The 22,068-nt window shown below is 41.8% G+C and overlaps 2 protein-coding genes across 3 annotated transcripts in view; one reads left to right on the top strand and one right to left on the bottom strand.

Annotated features, from left to right (window-relative positions):
- The window catches only part of LRRC2 (leucine rich repeat containing 2), a 231,570-nt gene that overhangs the window by 10,271 nt on the left and 199,231 nt on the right, over positions 1-22,068 (top strand). The gene's annotated exons all lie outside the window — the stretch shown is intronic.
- LOC101952788 (cryptic protein-like) lies at positions 11,522-21,709 on the bottom strand. The gene is made up of 6 exons (XM_042854577.2): positions 21,365-21,709; positions 20,996-21,045; positions 19,331-19,477; positions 14,901-15,015; positions 14,689-14,798; positions 11,522-12,468 (listed from the first exon to the last, which is right to left on the bottom strand). Exons 1-6 carry the CDS (start codon positions 21,376-21,378, stop codon positions 12,341-12,343), a joined length of 564 nt encoding a protein of 187 aa, XP_042710511.2. The 5' UTR covers positions 21,379-21,709; the 3' UTR covers positions 11,522-12,340.

The raw sequence follows: 22,068 nt of genomic DNA, 5'->3' as shown, positions 1-22,068 counted from the left end.
TGAGACTCGTAATCACTTGGTGAACTATTTCCCCCACTTATCTCTGCATCTCTTCTTTTGGCCACAAAAGGAAAAGCAGAAATTTTACAGAAAAGATGTTTCTGTGGTATTTTTCAATGCAGATAAACTCAGGAAGTGTGAGAAATCTGTCTGCTCTCATGGTAAGACCTCAGTAGCTCTGTAAACATGTCTAACGTGGATATTTCACTAAGGAATGTTCTCTGTTCTGGCTGAATTCTTCCCCCCCGCCACTATTTTCTGCATTATCATGATCAGACATTAACAATTCTGTCTATCCTAGGTACATATATAATCCCCATTATTGTAGTATGCAACAGCTTTCACAATCTTCAATATATTTAGGCCCAGACCATCCCCGTGAGATATGGAAGTATAATTATTTCCATTCTATAAATGGAGAACCAAGGCGGAGAGACTAAATGACTTGTGTAGGGAATGAATTGAACCGGCTTTCCTAAGTCCCAGGCTGCCACACTAATCACTGGACAATTCTTTCATCTTACCACTGTTTTGTCTATGTCACATCTCTCTCTCCGTTTTTCTTTCACTGTGTACCATATCTTCTTTAGATCTACATAATGCTAGATAGGGTTCCTGTTTTGGATATGTACATTATTCTGCCTCTTGGGCAGGGCATATTTTCCAGGAATGTTATGATATTTTCCTGTTAGTGTTGTGCAGGCTTTTGTTGTATTTTTTCAGCTTTTGTTGTTGCTATTGAAACTCACTGTACTGAAATTTGCATCCTTATGTTTCCTTCTGTTCTTCTGACCTCTCAGTCCTTGTCCTCAAAGAAAACCTGCACAACACCTTCTTCAAAAGACAAGCCTGGGAACTTAAATTCATAACTCTACTAGACACTTGAAAACCATGGACTTAACAGAGACAGTGGCTTTATGGCTCATTACCATAATTTGTAACACAACCTGCTGCCTACTAACCCTCCTTTGTCCTACAAGTACAGAGGTATTAAATGAAGCGCTACAGAAGCCCAGCTGTAGGCATAGCCTAAGTCCTTAAGGTCTTCTTTGGTCTCACTCTGTTTTTGTTTTTTAATTGTATTTCTTTGTGAGCCTTTTTGTTGAAACACACCGTATTGAAAATTTGAATCCTTATGTTTCCCTTTGTTCTTCAGTGGCTCAGGTTCCCCCAGTGACATGTGTGTCAATCAGTTTCTTCTGATTTGGAGTGAGACCTGATGTTATCAGCATGCAATATGCCAAATCAAATGGGGGCAGTTCATAAAAAAAGGGTTGGGCTAGTTATTCCATTTCAGGGTTTGGTGGCCAAGAATGAGCAGGCATGACTTGGCTGGCACCAATTGCTAGGAACCAAGGGGTAGTCTTTATCTTTTTAAGATTCCCAGTCATTGGGATAGGGCTATTGGTATAAGTAAAAGTGCTGAGAAGCTTAAAATGTCATATACAATAGGTTTGCATATGGACTTCAGCTGCCATTCAGGTTCCATTTCAGGGGAGTCATGTTTCTGGTATCCATTTCAAATTTAGCCCTCCAAGTACAAATCTTTCTCTTTTTATGAGAGTGCACTTCAGCACACCTTAATTTTGGGCAGCTTTCCTCATCTGAAGAGTATTTGTTCTAAGCTTCCTTCTTCTTATTTTAGTGGAAACAAAACAATAAGTAAAGTTCTATCCAGGCAAAAAGGGTAAGTAAAAGAAACAGAATGGCAATAAAAGACCTACTATATCAAATTACAAGATCACTCTACTCATAGTGTGTTCTTGTATTCCCACTGCTATATTTTTCTTTCAATCCTCTTTTATGCCCAGATACTGCAGAAGTTCTTAAGCTAAATTTCACAATTAAACAGATTTCTTTCAACTGTTCAATAACATTTTAGCAACATGTAAACATTAATTTAGAAAACAGTTGGTAAAATGATAAAATGTTTTATTTGGATCCTGTATCCCAAGGGATGAAGGAGGTAAAAGAGGAGGAAAAAGCCTGGAATTGCAAGAAGTAAGGAGGTTATGTTGGTTAGAGACCAGATAGAATATGTGTTAGCATTTGGTCAGTGACAATTTAATATGCTTATGTCATTTCTACACCTCTAGCCAACCCATAGCTTATCATTCATTTTGTGAGATTTTTATAATGTGTTGGTCCTTGTTTGTTGGATGGTATTTAAGGGGTCTGATTCTGTAAAACAAAGGGCTAATCTTCACTTGAAATGCTAGAGCGGCTCAGGTGTAGTGCTGCAGCTGTGCTGCTGTAGCACTTCAGTGTAGACACGCACTACAGCGACTGGAGGGTTCTTCTGTCACCATAGTTAATCTGCCTCTCTGAGAAAGGGTAGCTAGATTGATGGAAGAATTCTTCTGTCAACCTAATGCTGTCTACGCTGGGGGTTAGGTCGGCTCAGGGGTGTGGATTTTCACACCCGTGGATGACATAGCTGAGTTGACTTAACTTTTCAGTGTAGATCTAGCCATAGAAACAAAAACTAAGGGACTGATCCAACTCCCATGTTAGTCAGCGGAGCTGTCCTATTTAGATCCTATATTCAATAGTCTGAGGTATATGTTTACACTGAAGAGCTGGGGTCAGCACAGCTTTGCTGGCATAATCCCCTAGTGTAGGTGCAGTGTTTGCTGACATTCTGCTGGTATAGGAACACCATCTCCCTGAAGGACGTTAGTTCTCTTCTGTTGGCATAGCTGCATCTATATTGGGCACAGCTGTGTCACTCAGGGCACGTCTTCACTACCCGCCGGATCAGCGGGTAGCAATCGATCTATTGGGGATCGACTTATCGCGTCTTCACTAGACGCGATAAAATCGATCCCCGATGGCTCTGCCGTTGACTCCGGAAATCCACCATGGCAAAAGGCAGAAGAGGAGTCGACAGCGGCGCGGCAGTGGTCGACTCGCCGCCGTCTTCACAGCCAGGTAAGTCGACCTAAAATACGCAACTTCAGCTACGCTATTCGCGTATCTTAGGTCAATGCCCCCCCACCCACGTAGTGTAGACCTAGGCTAAGGGATATGTTTTTTCACATCCCTGACAGACATTAGCTATGCTGGTATAAGGTGTAAGTGTAGACCAGGCCTCAGTTGGTTTGGGATTTCTTGCCCCTGAATGCTATGTGAAATGGGATGAGGCACTGGCTCAAGAGCCTTTAGCCTTGTGGACTTATCAAGCCAGTCCAGTTGCTGAAGCACATCCAGCCACTAGTATAAGGAACAGGAGAAGACAATAAGGCTGGGTCTACACTGAAAAGTTATATCCGCATATACAGACGTAGCTATGCCAACAAAACCACCAGTGCAGCTGCAGCTGTGTTGATGAAAAAGGGCTTCCATTAATGTAACTAACTGGTTTAGGGTGGTGTTCCTACACTGACAGAAGAACCCCTTCTGTCAGCATAGGCTGCATCTACACCACAGGGCTATGTCAGCAAAACTATGCTAACATAGCTATGTTGGGATAGCCTCCATAAGATAGATATATATCCTTGAATTTGCTCACCCTCGTCTTGTTTGAGTGTCCAGGATTTAAAAAACTGAGCCTTTTGTGCATGTTAGAGAGTTTCTAAACTAGGGAGAGGAAATGAGGAAGGGGTAGGAGGAAAACACTCTGATAGATGAAGTAGAGGAACAGAAGTGAGTGCTTTATTTATGTACACTGAGGAGCCTAAGTATCATGTCTTGTCAGTACTACATTAAGCACTACTTGAAAAGGCTAGGTTCCCTGTGCCACTGTTTCAGTCAGGGTTTTCAGTCTTACTATAAATGACTGAACAGACAGTTAATTATAGTAAAACATGACAACAGAATGAATCCTTGTGTCCAATAGGTCACAAGACTGCATCATAGTCCTTAGGGGCTGACATGGAGATGCTGCCAATCATTTAAACCAGTGTAGGCTGGTTTTGAAAGGCAATATGAGTATATATAGTTTTGTTGATCGGAGAAATGCCAAAATGTTTCTGGCAGCATTGTGGTTTGTGACACTAGTTTTTCTGGTGGTAATTTTATACTGTGAAAGAGATCTTTGATTTCACTGCAGTTGTCAACCTACACATTACTGGCTGGCTGATATCACAAGAACCTCCCAGCTTTTACACAAGAAAAATGTGACTAACTTCTGTAAAATATAGAGGGATAGACTGATAGACTGTGCTATCAGTTTTTAAACCCAAATCCACATAGTTTATGTGAATAAATTTAAGCTCATGATTTGTGGATATTACAGATGTCATTGGCAATTTACTAATCATTATTCTTATTCTGTGATCGGTCATCTCAGTCACATGGTATTGTTTCTATTGTTTGATTGGAATGGGGAAAATGATCAGTGAATAACAAAGTCAAAACTTTAGACAGGTAATCAATCATGCTAAAAATTGTGAAACTTTCAGGATTCAAAAACAATCAATAATAAGAAATTCTTGTGGACACATGACACCATGAAAATCAGTGTAGCAAATTTATCACATTTATTTGTGAAAATATTTGTAAATCATCTTTTGTATTTTTGTCCAGCTCTAATATGCATGTTTAAACCTGGATTGTGCTTCCTACTATGTGATCAAACGTTGATATATAACACGTAAATTAAAGCATAAGAAATGCTGATTTTACAAGGAATTTGAAAATTTGTGTAATATCTTCAGGAGAAGGACTTCAGCTTTTTCTTTTTGTGTATCTCTTTCTATATGTGAAACACCAACACTATGCTGCTATATAAATAATATTATCTGTATAGCATCTTCCTCAGACTTTTGAAAAGCCTGTGATAAAGTAAACCCAAATGAAGCTGAATATCTTATCTACCTATTGCTGTTCTGGACTTCATTCAGGTTCTTGTCTAATCCAAATGAGCAGCCCTAGTTGTTATTAGTAAGTGTTAAAAGGAAATATTAACAAAGTTTTGAAATACTATGTGAAATGGCAAGGTCGGCAGCACACCTCAAAATCATCACCTGAGCATCTGCTCATTCAGGCTTGCATGGACAGTATCTAGCACAGTGAGGTTGTAATATATGTAATACATAACAATGAAATTAAATATAAAGGCTAATCTTACAAATGGTCCTTTTGTGGAACTCAAGGACATGGGACTTCGGTACATGGAGACCTTAAGACTGGGTCTTACTTTTATGAATGTTATAAACTTATTTCCATTGCTACGATACTGCAAAGTCACAATCTAAAGTTAGAAGAGTGGATGGCCAAAGAAATTACTGTTACCAACCCTTCACCCTGGCATAGGGAATTAGCTAACTTCTTTGTAGTTGTACTCTGTAGAAGAGGTGGATCTGAAAAGTGACAGCACAGCACTGGGCAGCTATAACTGACACAATAAAAAATACAACAGGAGACATGACTTCTAAGTGTGGCATATCAAATGACTTTCTCAGATTTTTTTACTGTTGAGTTCATGAAGGAAATCAAGGAACCAAAAATCTGATCATGCAAGATCCCTGTTCACAGAACAAAGTTTTACAGTTTTTCTGCTCAGGGACTTAATTCTTTGTAAAAAGTTTCAGTGGTTTCATTGCCCCTCAGATGGAATAAATGTCATTCAGTTAGATTGCTGGGTGATGGCTAGAGTTTATTTCCAGATAAAATGCATGTGTTTATAAAATTCTGAGATGGTCCAGTCCCAGCCCATAAACACTGTATGGCTATGTAGGTAATACATGGCTCACCTGGGCTTCTCAGCAGTGGCTATTCTATTACCCAAGGGGGAAGCAATTGCCAGGAGGCAGCCACATAAAGATAGTTGCATAGAATCATAGAAATATAGGGCTGGAAGGGACTTCAGGAGATCAATGAGGCAGGATTAAGTATACCTAGACCACCCCAATAGATGTCTGTCTAACCTGTTCTTAAAAACTTCTAATGATGAGGGATTCCAAAGCCTTCCTTGGTAATTGGTTCCAGTGCTTGACTATCCTTATAGTTAGAAAGTTTTCCCTAAAAGCTAACATAAATCTCTCTTGCTGCAAATTAGGCTGATTACCTGTTGTCCTACCCTCAGCTGATATGGAGAACAATTAATCATCATCCTCTTTATAACAACATTTTACACATTTGAAGACTGTTATCATGTCCCCCTTTCAGTCTTCTCTTCTCTAGATTAAATATTAGAGTTGCCAGATATCCAGTTTTCAACTTTCCTCATGAAGAGGACAGAAAACATTAAGTGGTATATCCACAGTGAGAAAACACATTATGTTAGAAAATGTATTGGCTATTTTTTTTACTTAAACTGACACTGTACACGATATAGCACTTAGTATGCAGACAGGGATAAATAGTGTTTATTGTGTTCAGCTCACATATTTTTAAACATGTCCATCTTGTCCATGCTAAGAGCACAATAGGGTCTAATGTCATGCTAGATAAAATGTGTGTTAGCTCCTCTTCCCACTGTAGACAAGGGCTAGGTAAATGGTGGTTTGCTCTGGTGAAATCCTCAATGTAGACAAAGTTAGTGTGTGCATTAGGAAATGCAACTGCTTGTTCAATGGATACCTGGCGGGGGTGGAGGGTATGTTTTGTTATTTATGTATCTATCTCGCTGGATGCATACAAATCAGGAAATATCTAGGTCTATTCTCCTAGAGATTTCTTGGGAAATAATGTATTGTAAGGGATACTTAAATGTTCCTGATTTAAGATATACAAGCAGCCTTGACAACATCCTTTGATCTCACTCCATCAGGTAGGAAGCTCTTCTTAGGGGCAAAAGAATACTTTTGGGGTATTAATCAGATTTTTCCAAATCAAATAATCTATACTATTTATATTTACTTCTACAAACATTTGTCAAACCCCTATAACTAATTCAGAACCCAACATATTCAGATCTGATTAAAAAGTACAGCACTAAGACCTATGGTGTGCTCTATGTAGACAATAATAATATAAAATCCACCACAGAAACATTTGTATCCCAAGGCAGTTATAAGGTATGTGGAAAAACCAAGTTACTTTCTACAAGAAAGAGTCTTAAATAATGAATACAATAATAAATCAACATTTATACTATGGTAGTGCCTAGAGCCTTCAACCCAGTTGGAACCCCACTATGCCAGGCACTGTTACAAACATACAGTAAATGATGGTCTCTGACCCTTTTGACTCTTATATAATGTAAATATGATGTGACTAAATTTTGAGTCCTTCTGGCACTTCTGTAGTTTAAAAGGAAACCCTTTAAAGTGTAAAGTAAGCAATTCACTCAGGAAATTATCTGCCAAAGCTAAGAAAGATCAGGAAATGCCAGCTCCACAATGCAGGAACATGACTGCTTGTACAAAGGCTCAGAGTGTATACCATTCAAATTGAAAGACACTATTTTGTATGTTAACACTTCTGGTATGTGTGAATACCCCAGGCTTGCCAAAAGAAATACAGCTGAGAAGAGTATGAGTGTGACTTGTATGACAGGAATGGACAATCTCAAAGACTTCTTTAATATTGTAGTTTTTATTTTTGTAAGACTGGATATTGGGTCTTCCGTTTTTCTGGTGACAGCAGTACGGTTTAACATTTAGGTTGTTACGGCTCAATGGATATATTGCAAACTGATGGGGGAATCTTGCTTCAGATAAGCATCTAGAATGTAGGTCTCCAAGGCTGTTGAAAAGGGTTAGGGTGTGTAGAACCAGGTGGCAGTGGTTATAGGTGGAATGCTTCCTTCAAAGTTCACACGTAGTTTGAAATAGAAGTTAAAGTACAAATTGTTAGGGGCTTGTCTACACTGGCAATTAACAGTGCTGCAACTTTCTCGCTCAGGCGTGTGAAAAAACACCCCCTGAGCACAGCAAGTTGCAGCGCTATAAAGCGCCAGTGTAAACAGTGCCCCAGCACTGGGAGCTACGCCCCTTACTGAGATGGTAACCTGCACCGTGACCACACAAGGCATGTTAAAGCGCTGCTGTGGCAGAGCTTTAGCGTTGCCAGTATAGACTAGCCCTAGATCTTGTCTAGATTAGAGCTCTTTATAGCAGCAAAAATCCATGTCAATGCAAATCATCAGTGTAGAGGCACTGCAGGGGTGTAAAATCGGCTTTGCTTTAGTGCTGCACTGTATCTGCATCAGTGCAAAAAATTCTAATACAACCAAGCCTTTAATGCTGCAGGTAGCGACAACTACTTCTTTGCAGCTTCGGCTGCACTGAGTTGGTGGTGGAACTCAGCTTAGCAGTTGAGTCAGAATCAATGGTGTCATAGGCACAGATCTAAGTGTGCTGCCATAGGGGAGTCTAATACTGGGCATGGATGGCCTCCATATTGATGCTTTGAGTTCTCTGGAATTGGGATGGGAATCCTTGGTAGATCCTGGAGTTTTGAGTGGTTGGAAGGATGTGCCCCCTGCTCCTTGCACTTAATTCTAAATGGACTTCAAGTCACTGAGTTGTGACATTAAATTTGCCTTGCCCTCCTCAATCCTGCCATTCCCCTAACACTGCCATTGGTGCCACTCACCACCATGATCACATGCTTGTATGTTATATCCCTATCCCCCACTTTACATTTTTCACTTATCTTTTTGTTTGCAGACTCTTTGGGGCAGGGACTGGCTCAGTGGTGCCCATGTCTTGACTGAGACCCTTGGTTGTATCATAAATGATGACATACTACATGTTTTTTGTCCACAATGTCCCATAATAACTAGGAATTAACAGGCATGGGCCCTATCCTGATAGGTGCTGAGTATTCACAAGTCACTAAGGAAAACTGGTTGCTCAACAACCCTCAATATTAGGCTCTCTAATCATTGTAGAATGTGCTGTGGCTTGAAGCTACAGACCATATTCCAGTCACAGGGAGAGGTGCTTTGTCCACAGAAGCTGTGCTGTAGTAGGAGCTATAGGGAAGAGTTCTCCATACTTGGCTAGAATTGCTCATGAGGACTCCCGGTGACCACTTGCCGCAACAGCAGCTCCCCCACCTGGGACTGGTTGTACAGTGCACTCCTCCCAGTGATGTGGTTAATGAAGGAGTGGCCTGGCCCTCAACCATCCCCCACGAGAAGATGGCATTAATGTGGAGCAGAGGCTCCACTCACTGTCCAGCTACACTGTGTCTGCCCCCTCCCTAAGGGATATGTGGGTGGAGACTGCTCTCCCATCTGTAGCCCCTACATCCAGAATGGCTACTTCCCCTGCAATTCCCCACCCAGCTGTTTCCAACATATGCGAGAGCCTCAGCCTCTGATCCCATCCACATCCTGTGGCCTCATCTAAATTTAGCCTTTGCAATATCTTCCCTCATGATTCCTCCTTAGCTCGTGAGGATGGGATAGTAATTTCAGTCCCTCTCTTTTCCCCAAATAAGAGTGAACTGGCTGTGCAGGAAGAGGAGCCAGAAGTTAACAGACATGTTTGTGGATGGCATATGTGTGGGGAGTTCTGAGAACTTTAGCTTCAATCATGTATGGGTATTAAAAATGACTCTAGTGATTAACAATACAATAGGGTTACCATATTTTGAGTGTCCAAAAAGAGGACAATCCATGGGGCCCCGGCCCCGCCCCTTAGCCCCGCCCATGCCCCAGCCCCAACTCCACCCCTTCCCCAAAGTCCCCGCCCCAACTCTGCCCCCTCCCCTGCTTCCCGCGAACATTTGATTCACGGGAAGCCTGAAGCAGGCAGCAGGTAAGCTGGGGTGGGGTGGGGGGAGGAGGCGCGGCCCAGTCTGCCCCCCCCCGCAACCCAGCGGCTCCCTCCGGCAGCTGGCCCCAGCCCCAGCGTCTCCAGCCTGGCTTGGCTCGGGCCCTGGGGTGCTGGCCCCGGGCCAGCCCCGGGCCCAGCACCTCCCTATTTTCCTGGACATGTTTGGCTTTTTGGGATTTCCCCCCGGACAGGGATTTGAAGCCCAAAAAGCCAGACATGTCCGGGAAAATCCGGACGTATGGTAACCCTACAATACAGTGACTATGCAAATCCCTCTGCCCTGATTGGCTAAGGGCCATTAAGAAGCTCTGCATTTGTATACTTTACAATTATTGAGAAACAGTCATACATACATTATGCAAATCAAATCCACTCTGTTAAAGTGCAAGGAATTGCATAAATTGATAACTGAGGATTTGTCTACATATGTCTACATATTCAGCTTAAACCTCTCCAACGCATCATCAGTGATCTACAGCCCATCTTGGACAAAGATCCCTCGCTTTCACAGACCTTGGGAGGCAGGCCAGTCCTCGCCCACAGACAACCTGCCAACCTTAAGCATATTCTCACCAGCAACCACACACTGCACCATAACAACTCTAACTCAGGAACCAATCCATGCAACAAACCTCGATGCCAACTCTGCCCACATATCTACATCAACAACACTATTATAGAACCTAACCAGATCAGCTACATCATCACCGGTTCATTCACCTGCACGTCCACCAATGTTATAGATGCCAACATGTGCCAGCAATGCCCCTCTGCTATGTACATTGGCCAAACTGGACAGTCACTACGTAAAAGGATAAATGGACACAAGTCAGATATCAGGAATGGCAATATACAAAAAACCTGTAGGAGAACACTTCAACCTCCCTGGCCACACAATAGCAGATGTAAAGGTAGCCATCTTACAGCAAAAAAACCCTTCAGGACCAGACTCCAAAGAGAAACTGTTGAGCTTCAGTTCATTTGCAAATTTGACACCATCACATCAGGATTAAACAAAGACTGTGAATGGCTAGCCAACTACAGAAGCAGTTTCTCCTCCCTTGGCGTTCACACTTCAACTGCTAGCAGAGGACCTCACCCTCCCTGATTGAACTAACCTCGTTATCTCCAGACTGATTCTTGCCAGCATATTTATACCTGCCCCTGGAAATTTCCATTACATGCATCCGATGAAGTGGGCATTCACCCACGAAAGCTTATGCTCCAATACATCTGTTAGTCTTAAAGGTGCCACAGAACTCTCTGTTGCTTTTTACAGATCCAGACTAACAAGGCTACCCCTCTGATACTCTACATATGGAATTATTCCAGAATAGTTGTTTCGGAATAAATGTTCTGGAATAACTATTCCTAAATATCATGTATGAACACTCTTATTTCGTAATATACTTAATCCAATTTGGAATTGGATACTACTTATTGAAGCGCACAATGCATGACTTATTGAGACTTGTGAAATATCAAAAATTGGTTTTCAAAAGTGAAATTGAGTGAGAGGGCATGGGAAGGAAAGGGGTGGGGACGAAAAGAAGTAGAACCTCAAATGCCATTCAGATCTGCTGATGATTCTAGACAGTCTAAGATGGGGGAGGGACAATTAACAAAATGAACACAGTGGATGAGCATCCATAATCTTGACGAAATACTCTTTAGTGATGTGTTTAGGAAACGTCTTTTGAACATAATCCACTTTCTGGAAACACATTTTCCAAAGTAATTCAGTCAAATCAACAAAGGCCCTTTTGAAAAATTGTACCCTCTGAAAAAGTAAGTGTTTGGACTAAATGTTTTAAAATAAAGTTTATTTGCGTGTAGGGATAGTGGTTGAAATGATAACTTTTACAATATCTTTAAGTATGTAACTATTGTAATCCAACAGGAGTACTTGTGTTTTCATGAGGTTGATGGATTTCCACTCCATACGGCTAAATGCAGTGCCTTGCATAATGACAGGTTTCAGAGTAGCAGCCGTGTTAGTCTGTATCCGCAAAAAGAACAGGAGTTTTGCGGATACAGACTAACACGGTTGCTACTCTGAAACCTATTGTAATCCAAATGACTCAGTCTCTTTAGAATGGCTCTTTCAAAGTTTTAATTTAGTTAGTGGGAAAACAAATCAACCCAGATTGACAAGAAAACCATTAATTAATGACTTTTAGTTTTCTGTCTTTTCAACAGTTGAAATAGCCAAAAGAGATAACAATAAATTATTAAAATTAGATATTTAAAGCAAAACCATATTTACAATACAATTATGGCTGTTTTAACCTAAGTAGGTGTAAATATATCATCTTCCACTGGAAGAACTGATCTTTCAATATTAAACATCATAGAAGCCAATATTTGAAAGCAATTAATAGGGCCACTTCAAAATAAGTGGAGAAGAGACATACTTATAGCCCCTGTTTTAATGCACAGGAATAGATGGATTTGTTGTAGGATAAAATAAAAATTCTGTTCTTTTCCTAACCACCCACCTAATAAAGCAGTCAGTTGGCACCCAGGAAACACTAATATCAAGTGCAGATAATCAGTTCCTGCTGTTTGCCATTATACAATTAAAGATAAAACAAAAGACTTCATATTCATGTTACTTTCTCATTGTTAAAGTAACTACCTTTCTTGCTTCTTATCTTTGTTACTCATTAGAGGAGCTGACAAAGCAGAGGAAACAGTAATGAAACTATAAGGATGTTTGTTGTCTGTTGAAGTTTTGGTCCTTCAGAAATCATTCCAAGATGAATCCAAGCAGGCATGTTTTTCTTTGTAGGACCTGAAGGAACAAAGCCTGAATTTAAATTCCTTTAAATTAAACAGAAAAAAGGTATGATTTGCATGTACTTCATTGCTCCAAAGTACTTCCTTTCAGGCTTCAGCTGAGCACCCAGCTATGGAGTCTCTTTCAAGGGAGTGTTTACAGTTCTGAAAGAGTTGTGAATGGCAGCACTCAGAGAACATTTAAGAAATGACTGATGAGATTTGATGGCACTCAGGAGAGAAAACCTCCAAGTTTTCATATGTAAATCCCAGATATTTGCCAGAATGTTGCTTTTAAGTACTGCCATATTTTCTTTCCAAGTGTATATGGAGTAAGTAGATGGAGGTAATGTTCCCCCTAGAGACCCAGAAACTGGTTTTAATGTGAAAGAAAAATGTCAGAGTACTAAAAGCTTTCAGGTTTTTCCTTTGTAAATAAAAGCCTCCAGGGAACTTGAATGGAAAAATTCCTTCTAAAGAGATTATCAAATTTGTTAATTCACTTAATGGTCTTTCCAGGTTAATTGGATTTTGCTAATCAGAATGCTGGCCCGGTGTGTTTACCTTGATTCTAACTTCTTAAGGGCTTAAAATGGTAAACATTTAATGAAGAGAGATCTTCTCTTTTGTTCCACACAAACACAGATACATTATAATTTAGCAGATCTCTGTTTAAATTAAAGGGAATCTGGAAGGAACAATTTTCTGTTACATTATGTACTACATAAAGATTTTCACTGTGTGTGTGAGATATATATATATATAGATATATCTATATTACACATAATATAGTATTTTTATAATATATATATATATATACACACACACACACACACATATACACACACTTTGTATACATAATGCATATAAAATATAGGTCACAATTATTTATATATAATCTGAAAAGAAGTATACCCTGTAACTCCCCCTCAATTCAGAGAGATCTGTTAAATTAAAAAATATTAACCTCTGACTATAGGGGAACTGAGGAATTCTTGAACATCACTCTCACTCCATTAACTTTCTCCGAAAGGTTTAGTATTTCACCCCACACTCTAGATACTTATCCAAATCTTTAAAAACCAAAAATATTAACATGAACTTAGTGCTGTTGAAAGGTGCTGACATACAAAATCTCTTATTTATCCACTGTTCAAGTCCATTGTGGTCAGAGATTGTACAGACTTTCCCATAATATCCTGACAGCGTGCCTCCACACTGAGCTAGAGGGGTCACCTCTAGTGAAGGCAAGTCCCTACGCTTATCTTTGTAAAATTTCCCATCATTGCTACCACTGGTGGGTTTCCACTGATGATAGCAACAGTGAGAACTCCAACGTAAACAAGACCCCAGCAACTGTCAATGTGTTAATCACAGTGTCAACTAGATCTAATTTGCGCAGGATTAGATGACAGAATGATTACACTGCCAGTGGGCAGGATACAAGTAGGGCCTGGTCTAGGTCGACATAGTTATGGTGTTCAGGGGGGCGTGAAAAATTCACAACACTGAGTCCCATAATTAAACTGACCTAACCTCCATGGCTAGGTCAATGGAAGAATTCTTCTGTCAACTTCTTATCCACTGCTTAGGGAAGTGGATTTTCCATCTATGTGGGTAAAACCCTTCGGTCACTGTAGAATCGCCAACGCTACAGTGTTACAGTTGTAGCTGTGCCTCTGTAGCACCCATAATGTAAACGTGGCCTAGCACTCCCACGACTGGTGGGGGTGCAGTGTTGTTGGCACTGGTGGGAAATTTTCTGTCAAGAAGGCTAATGTAGGGATGCCAGTGTAATCTTTGGCCTCTGGATTGAGAGCAAACTCATTCTAATATAGTCCAACACTCATCCCTATTGACCATGAATGCCACCTCAGCTGGACCCCAAGTTTAAGTTTGGTCCAGGCAAAATGTTAAGTTTCCCCTTATACTATACATCTGGAATCCTCATTTCTTTCATTTTATTCCCAGTATTGGTATTTGTCAGAACTCAAGAGACTTCCTTTCATTGAGTCAGACCTCCTGTCTTGAGAGAAACCTGGGGCTGCTTCTTGAACGATTCTGAATAATCCTGACACTGCCCAAGTGTTTATTCCCTTCATAGCTGATTACTGAATATGACAGAGGTGAGCTGTGAATAGTAAAAATATGCACTAGAGATGTGACACAAGAATTATGTGTCACATGATACCTGCACATGAATTATGCTTTAGAAAGGAATAATGATGCTTCTTACCACAACCATCTTCCTGGTTTTGAGGGAAACAGTGCAGAATCCCATAAACACATTGGCAGAATAAACATCCTTCTTGGGTCCACTCTCCATGGCCAATGGCACCACAGCTACTGCAGGAGGAGAAAAAAGATTCCATAAACAGGAGTGCTGTGACTGAAAATTGAGTTTCCTCTTTCTCCTTCACTGGGAGATAATCCCTGTTTGTTGCTTACCTGATCCGTTTATCACGTTCACAGTATCTGCCAGTAAAGTGTTTTGGACATATGCAAAAACTCCCCAGGAAACAGGTCCCTCCATTCTGACAGCAGCTTCTGTTCAGTTTTCTGGCTTGAGTCAAAAGTAGAGAGAGCAGAAAGGAAGTTATCCAAGGAACTAGACTGTCAAACAGAGAGACTTGCCATACACAGCTAGGTCACCACTAGGAATCTGTCTGGTAAAGAGTTACCATCTGATGGCTTTTAGGTTCCAGTTCTTTGTAGAATAAACCTGTCCAGTGGGAAGAACCCACTACAGTTGGTTGAACTTGTTAGTCTTTTCAAATAGAGTGAGGATTGAAGTTAATTTCTTCCTAAATCAAGGTTTGATTATCCACACATTCACAGAGGCCCTGAATCCCCGCAGCCATATGAGCAGTATGCCTGGTGTGTACCATTGTCAGGGGCAGAGCCAGCCCCACAGCAGTGGTGAGGAGGAACAGTACTGGCTGCCCCATTATTCTTTAAAATTTGGCCCCACAACCCTCAGTCATGACGGGGGAGCACCAGAGCCAAAACCAATAGAATTGCGACCTGGCACACGGGGGTTGCAGCGCTGCTGCTCAGGTTATGACAAATGGGCCATGGGGCCAAACATGAGCATCGCTGTGACTTCCATGCACCAGGTCTCAATGTCACTCAAGTCTGATCCCACTACTTCCCTGTGATGACAGAGGGCAGTGGGTGCCAAACCTGAATGGGCAGTGCGGTGACTAGTGCTACTCCTCGTCATTGCTGTGGGGCTAGCTCCTGTGGCACGGCAACCCCTCCCACCTGCTGGAGCCTTGCCCCGCCCACAGGATTCACTCAGCAACAGCCCCAAGACCTGCTCAGGGAGCTGCAGTGAGTGCCTGTGTTGGGGAGCTTTCTGGGAGAGGTACAGCAGGGAACCATGGGTGGAAAGTGGACATGAGGGGATTTTACTTAGGGCCCAGTGATGGGTCTTGATGGGTGACTTTGTTTTCTTTCCTTGTTCTGGATGGGAGTCTTGTTGAAGAAGAAACTTCAGCCTGGAACCCCCAGAGGTACCTTGCATTGTGCCTATCATATGAAAAATTTTGGGGGTGTCTCTTCACAGACGTGGTACCTTTTAGAGCCCAGTTTTGCCTGCTTTGTGGCTAGTAGAGGACTTCAGTCTCCAGAGGTGTCAATCTAGTACCTTTCACAAACACTTAACTTGCTTAAAATAGAGGAACAACAAGGAGTCTGGTGGCACCTTAAAGACTAACAGATTTATTTGGGCATAAGCTTTCGTGGGTAAAAACCTCACTTCTTCTGAAGTGTTTCAAAACATTTGCATCTGTTGGTAAGATATTTACATGTGAATTATTGAGAATATAAAAGAGTTTGGTTGACAGAGAGAATATGGACTGTGCCAAATTACAGCAGAATGCTAGAGATCTTTCATGGAAAAAAAGTTCAGAAGTGTAGATCAGATAGGACTGGATTCCAAAATGAAATAACAGAGGTAGGAAGATATTACACAGATTTTAAGATCTAAAATGTGTGTTAGTACAGAGATTATATAAGGGCTTCTGAAATATGCTAGATTAAAACAATGGAGACTAAGTCCCATTTATCTACAGAACAGGGTATAGCACAAGCAACACCCACTAATATGCATCAAGCCTGACCTCTGAAGAGTTCTTTATAGTATGTTTTCCATTAAAGAGGCGGGGAAGTATAAGAATAATTACAAGAACGTGCTCTCTGAATCATGGCAATAGCTTTCAACACAGCTCCCTCGATATTCACATAATGAAGAGTATTTTCATATTTAGATAGTGTGTGGGGGTCTTTTTTTAGTTGCCTTAATAACAATCAAACCAAAGCAAACGTTTCTGGGAAGAACAGAATTCATAAGAAGATTTAAGGTGAGTGGCAATGGCTCTCATATGCCAGAGAAGCACTTATTTCTGAATTCTTCTCACTTCTCAGATTTGTACACTTCAAGCATGGCCCCATGCAGAGGGGCATATCTATTTTCATAGAGCAGTTCTAACTGTGTGATGTGATTTTTATGACTGACTCTTGTGCATACATTGTAGCTTGTTCCTGCTAATAAGCTACATCATGTGCAGCATTCTTAAATTATTCATTATTTGTATTAGTGTAATGGCTCAGAGCCCCAGTCACGGACCAGGACCCCGTTGTGCTAGGCCTTGTACAAACACAGAACAAATCAATTAAGAGTTATATCATACAGTTCAAGCTTCTCTATTTTTAACCTGGAATTCTGGAAACATGAGATTTTGCAAGGCAGATCATATTACTGATCCACCTAGTGTGGTATCCTCTGTCTGGTAATGAGAATTGCTGATGTTTCAGAGAACAAAGTCTTGCCTGCTTCCGTAGTGCACCTAAGCAGTTTTGAAGTGCTGTACTGTACATTAGAGAGATTCCTTCTCAGCCCCGTAGTTCATGCCCAGAAGTATGCAAAATGATTCTTTATCTTGGAATTTATAATTGCATATGCATGCTAAGTTACACTGTTATGCAGACCCTTTAAAAAAAATTTTGCTACAGTGCCTGACTAGACTATATGCTGTGCTACTGAGGCTATGTCTACACTGCACTTATGTTGTTAAAACTTTTGTCACTCAGGGTGTGAAAAAATACCTCCCACCCCCACCCCGAAGGGCAAAAGTTTTAATGACAAAAAGCACCAGTGATTTGTCAGTGGGAGATGCTCTCCTGGTGACAAAGGCCTTGGCTACACTTGAGGATTCACAGTGCTGCCGTGGCAGCGCCGTGAAGTGCGAGTGTAGTCACGCCACCTGCGCTGCGAGAGCTCCCTCGCAGCGCTGCAAGAGCTCCACCTCTCCGAGGGGAATAGCTTGCAGCACTGCGAGCGAGCATGCGGCACTGCAGGTGCTGATTACATTGGCGCTTTACAGCTCTGCACTCGCTGCGCTTGGGGGGGCGGGGTGCGTTTTCACACCCCTGAGTGCAGCAAGTTGCAGCGCTGTACAGCGCCAGTGTAGCCAAGGCCAAAGCTACCACCCATCCTCGAGGGTAGTTTTATTTTGTCGGCAGGAGAGCTCTCTTCCAGCGACAGAGAGCGGCTGCACTGCATGCCTTACAGCAGCAAGGCTTTAGCGGCATGGCTGTGCCACTATAAGTTGTGCAGTGTAGACATAGCCTAAGTAATGCAATTGAGGACAAAGGTCTGGACATCACTGAAGCCTGCAGTTCTTCAATTAAGGTTTCTTTAGTTATTGTAAAAAAATAGTTCAATTTGGATCATGTATACAGTGAAGCTTGACTCTTGTCCCCTTCCCCCCACCTCTAGGATGCAAATAATATAACTGTGAGCATAGAAAAGAATATTTTTTTGATCATGTACCAATCAGTATTTAAGTGGCAACAAAACCCTAATGGCATGCTCCCATCAAAAGAGATGATTTGAGCCAACTTTCTCAACTTCCCCTTCGTCTGTTTGCAACCAGCAAAAGTCAGAATGAGGTGTATGACATATCACCTTTAACCCTTTCCATCAGTTACAGCATTAGTGCTGAAATGGACTAGCAGCATTTCCTGATTATCCATATGGCTACATTTTCCAAGTGTCACAGGTTATTTTGATAGGATTTTGGGTGGCTAAATGCCATACAACACTTTGACAAGTTACAGATGGAGGTCAGATTTATACAGTATTGCCAAGTCTGAGTATTTAAAAATCAGAAGTGTCACACCAAAAACCATCATGAGTGGCATACAAATCAGAAGATAAAAGTAACTTTTTTTTTTTTTTTTTTAAATTTGCCTTCTCATTTCTAAGGCATAGAGTTGGCCACATGGTTTATATTTAATTTTCACCTGTGGGTAGCTCTACTTTTTAAAGAACTCTAATCTGTTGTACAATTTTCAGTTTTCAAGACAGCATTTAATCAGATCATAAACCAGAATTTTGAGTGTTTCCCACTTTCTGGGCACTTGTCTGCTATTCATTTATTCCGTGTAACTGCTTAAGATTTTAGAGCCAATTTTTAAATGTGGCCACATGCTGCAAGGTCCATCTGCAAAAATATGTATATACACTCCTTATGTGTGCAAAAACATGCATTTCAAAAGGTGTATCTTGAGTGCATATGGGATGAATGCACAACATAATCCATATCTTCCTGCAGAATTTAGATTCAATTTTTATTAAGTATATATTTCTATATACAATGACACAGGTTATTCATTCAAATATCACTGTGTATGCAAATACAGAGTTGTGTGCATCCAACAGGTGGGCACAGAAGTGTAGCCCTTGATTTTTTTAATATAACAAAGTCAGGTTATTATGCAATGGTGCCTGCGTGAATGGGTTTCTCCTTGAGAAGCTAGTTTGCATTGGACATGGAAAAACCTGTTGCCTCTCAATACAATGATTAACTTACCATCTGTAAGCCCAATGAAAGGTAAGACTTCAGAGTGGTTCCTCCTTCTCCTCTCAGAATTGAGATTATTTATATCATTAAAGGTGGTTAAGGAAGTGTTTGGATTTTTCTGGTCTGGGTTATCATCACGGTTCTCCCCCTCACAGCCTTTAAATATATATATTAAAAAAACAACAACAAAAATTTAGGTCAAACTCTCAGTGATGGCTAAACTGTAGATTTAGCTTTGATAGCTGCAATAGATGGTGTTCAAATAAAGTTCCCATGCAAGTTTGAAGTGGTGGTGAAGATATTATCCCATCATGGTATGGAAGCTGGTCAGTATTTTATGTACCTTTGTCTGTTTGTTTTTCTAGGGTTACCATATCTAACAAATAAAAAAAGAGGACCCTGCACGGGCCCTGGCTCCGCCCATTTCCCCACCCCCAGCCCCGCCCCACTCCGCCCCTTCCCCACCCTAACTCCTCCCCCCTCCCCCTCCCCCTCCCACTCCCAGCCACGCGAAAAGGGCTGCCCGAGCGCTACCAGCTTCACGGTTTGCCGGGCAGCCCCCAGACCCTGCGCCCCCGGTCGGCTGCCTGGCAAACCGTGAAGCCGGTAGCACTTGGGCTTCGGGCAGCCCCTATGTCTCCGGACCCTGCGCCCCCAGCCGGGCACTTCCCCTCCCGGGCTCCGGCGGCGCAGGGTCCGGAGGTATGGGGGCTGCCCGAAGCCCATAGCGCTCGGCTCTTAAACAGAGCCGAAGAGTCGGGGAGGAGCAGAGCCGCCGCAGCCGGAGGCTCTGCTCCTCCCCTGACTCTTTGGCTCTGTTTAAGAGCTGAGCTGCCTGAGCGCTACCGGCTTCGGGCAGCCCCCATGCCTCCGGACCCTGCGCCGCCGGAGCCCGGGAAGGGAAGTGCCCGGCCGGTGGCTGGGGTCCGGAGGCAAGGGGGCTGCCTGAAGCCCATAGCGCTCGGGCAGCTCGGCTCTTAAACAGAGCCGAAGAGTCAGGGGAGGAGCAGAGCAGCCGCGGGAGGGGAAGTGCCCGGCTGGCATTTTCCCGGACATGTTCGGCTTTTTGGCAATTCCCCCCGGACGGGGGTTTGATTGCTGAAAAGCCGGACATGTCCGGGAAAAACCGGACGTATGGTAACCCTAGTTTTTCTGCTTCAGGGCTTGATCTAATTCTCATTGCCTGCTCTCAGTGAGAGGTGGGACAGGTAAAAAGGTTTTTTGAAATGCTCTGAAATATCTTGCTGAAGCTTAGTAGTATGTATTACAATAGTATCAAGCAGCTCCTAACTAGGGATCCAGGCCTACTGTGCTAGCCGCTGTACACACATAGTTAAAAGTTGCCCCAAAAAAATGATATCCTAAGACACCAATTCTGTCCTTAGTTGTGTTTAGAGTGGAACTGGCAACTGATTCAGGGTGCAGTGTTAATGGAAGACCCCAATCCTGCAAACAATCTGGTACATGCTTAATGTTACTCACATGAATAGAAGCATTTAGGATTATTCACATATGTAGGTGTTTGCAGGGTGAGGGTAAAAGCAGTATTTGTTTTGTATGCTAGCTATTTGCAAGTAAAAGTATTCAAAGTGCACAGAAAAATACATTTTTTTGTTAAGAAAACCAGCAAAAGCAAAACCGGGGTTGGAGGGGGGAGAGAAGGAGTTCTCTTACCATTTCCAAATTGGATTACTTGTAAAGATAGTGCCAAGCTTAAAAGACACCTAAAACACAAAATGATACATATCAGGGAATGCTGATCTCACTAAAAAGAAGTTAAATTATACCATCAAAGGAGCAATAAACCTAGCATTTATTATGCTCAACAATCCTGGAGCAATATAGGGTTTGAGGAAGGGAAATCAACACCTACTTACTACTACATTGATGAATACAAAAGAAAATGATAGCTATAGAGAAAGATAAAATTGAAGTTAAGGATCTTAAATATAAGATTTTATAAAATGTCAATACACTTCACTAGAATGAATGAACACTGGCATTTTCCAGACTGACTATGTATATAAAGTAGCATTAGCTTACCTAATAAGCAGCATTTTTCCTCAGGTCAGTCTGTATTTCTTTCCTTTCCTTACACCTGAAATCCCTCTGATGTATTTTTCACACCACAGTCCACACAATGAAGAACTCTTTCTGACAGAAGGCAGACTAAAGCTACTCCCTGCACACCTCAGCTCACAGGGTAATGCTTATCCCCCTGAGCTTTAACACTGAGTTGACACTGTATGTATTCCCTGGCTCCCTGCAGGAGGTCACTTACAATTAGCACCTTCCTACTCTCTCCTCCCACCTCCTCACTTGACCTCTTCTCATTAACTCAGCAATTTGCCAAGAGGCCAGAGGGGTGATGTTATACAGGCCCCATTATGGGATGGCCTTGGGGCACCATAGTTAAGGTTGAACTGAGCTTTCAGTTAAAAGCTAATTTTCAAAGTGCTCTAATATCCACATGCACACTCAGATTGTCTTGAAAATTTCTGTGCATCATCAGGATGCAGGATGATAGGGTGCAAATTTGGAGTCTTTCGATCAAGATATAGAGCCCAGAAAAAATTAAAATGAGTCCGAAACCAGCAAAGGGACCATATTTGGAGTTTTTGTATGTTAGTTTTTGTGTAATATGCTACCTTGTTTGGGGCCTTTTAAATATTATATACAATATTTTAATGGTTGGCAATTTATTATTTAACTGTGCAGTCCGATAAGGACCTTGACAGATAAGGGGC

This window comes from Chrysemys picta, chromosome 6 (genome assembly GCF_011386835.1).
Source record: "Chrysemys picta bellii isolate R12L10 chromosome 6, ASM1138683v2, whole genome shotgun sequence".
NCBI lineage: Eukaryota > Metazoa > Chordata > Testudines > Emydidae > Chrysemys > Chrysemys picta.
This window is presented reverse-complemented; position numbering and strand designations above follow the sequence as displayed.

What these genes read in the sequence shown, in the direction of transcription:
- LOC101952788 (XM_042854577.2), bottom strand. An exon ending in TTTCATTGGGCTTACAGATG is followed by an intron (nt 15,016 to 19,330) that starts GTAAGTTAATCA and finishes TTTTGACTCAAG; the next exon opens with CCAGAAAACTGAACAGAAGC. An exon ending in AAACCAGGAAGATGGTTGTG is followed by an intron (nt 12,469 to 14,688) that starts GTAAGAAGCATC and finishes TTGTTCCTTCAG; the next exon opens with GTCCTACAAAGAAAAACATG.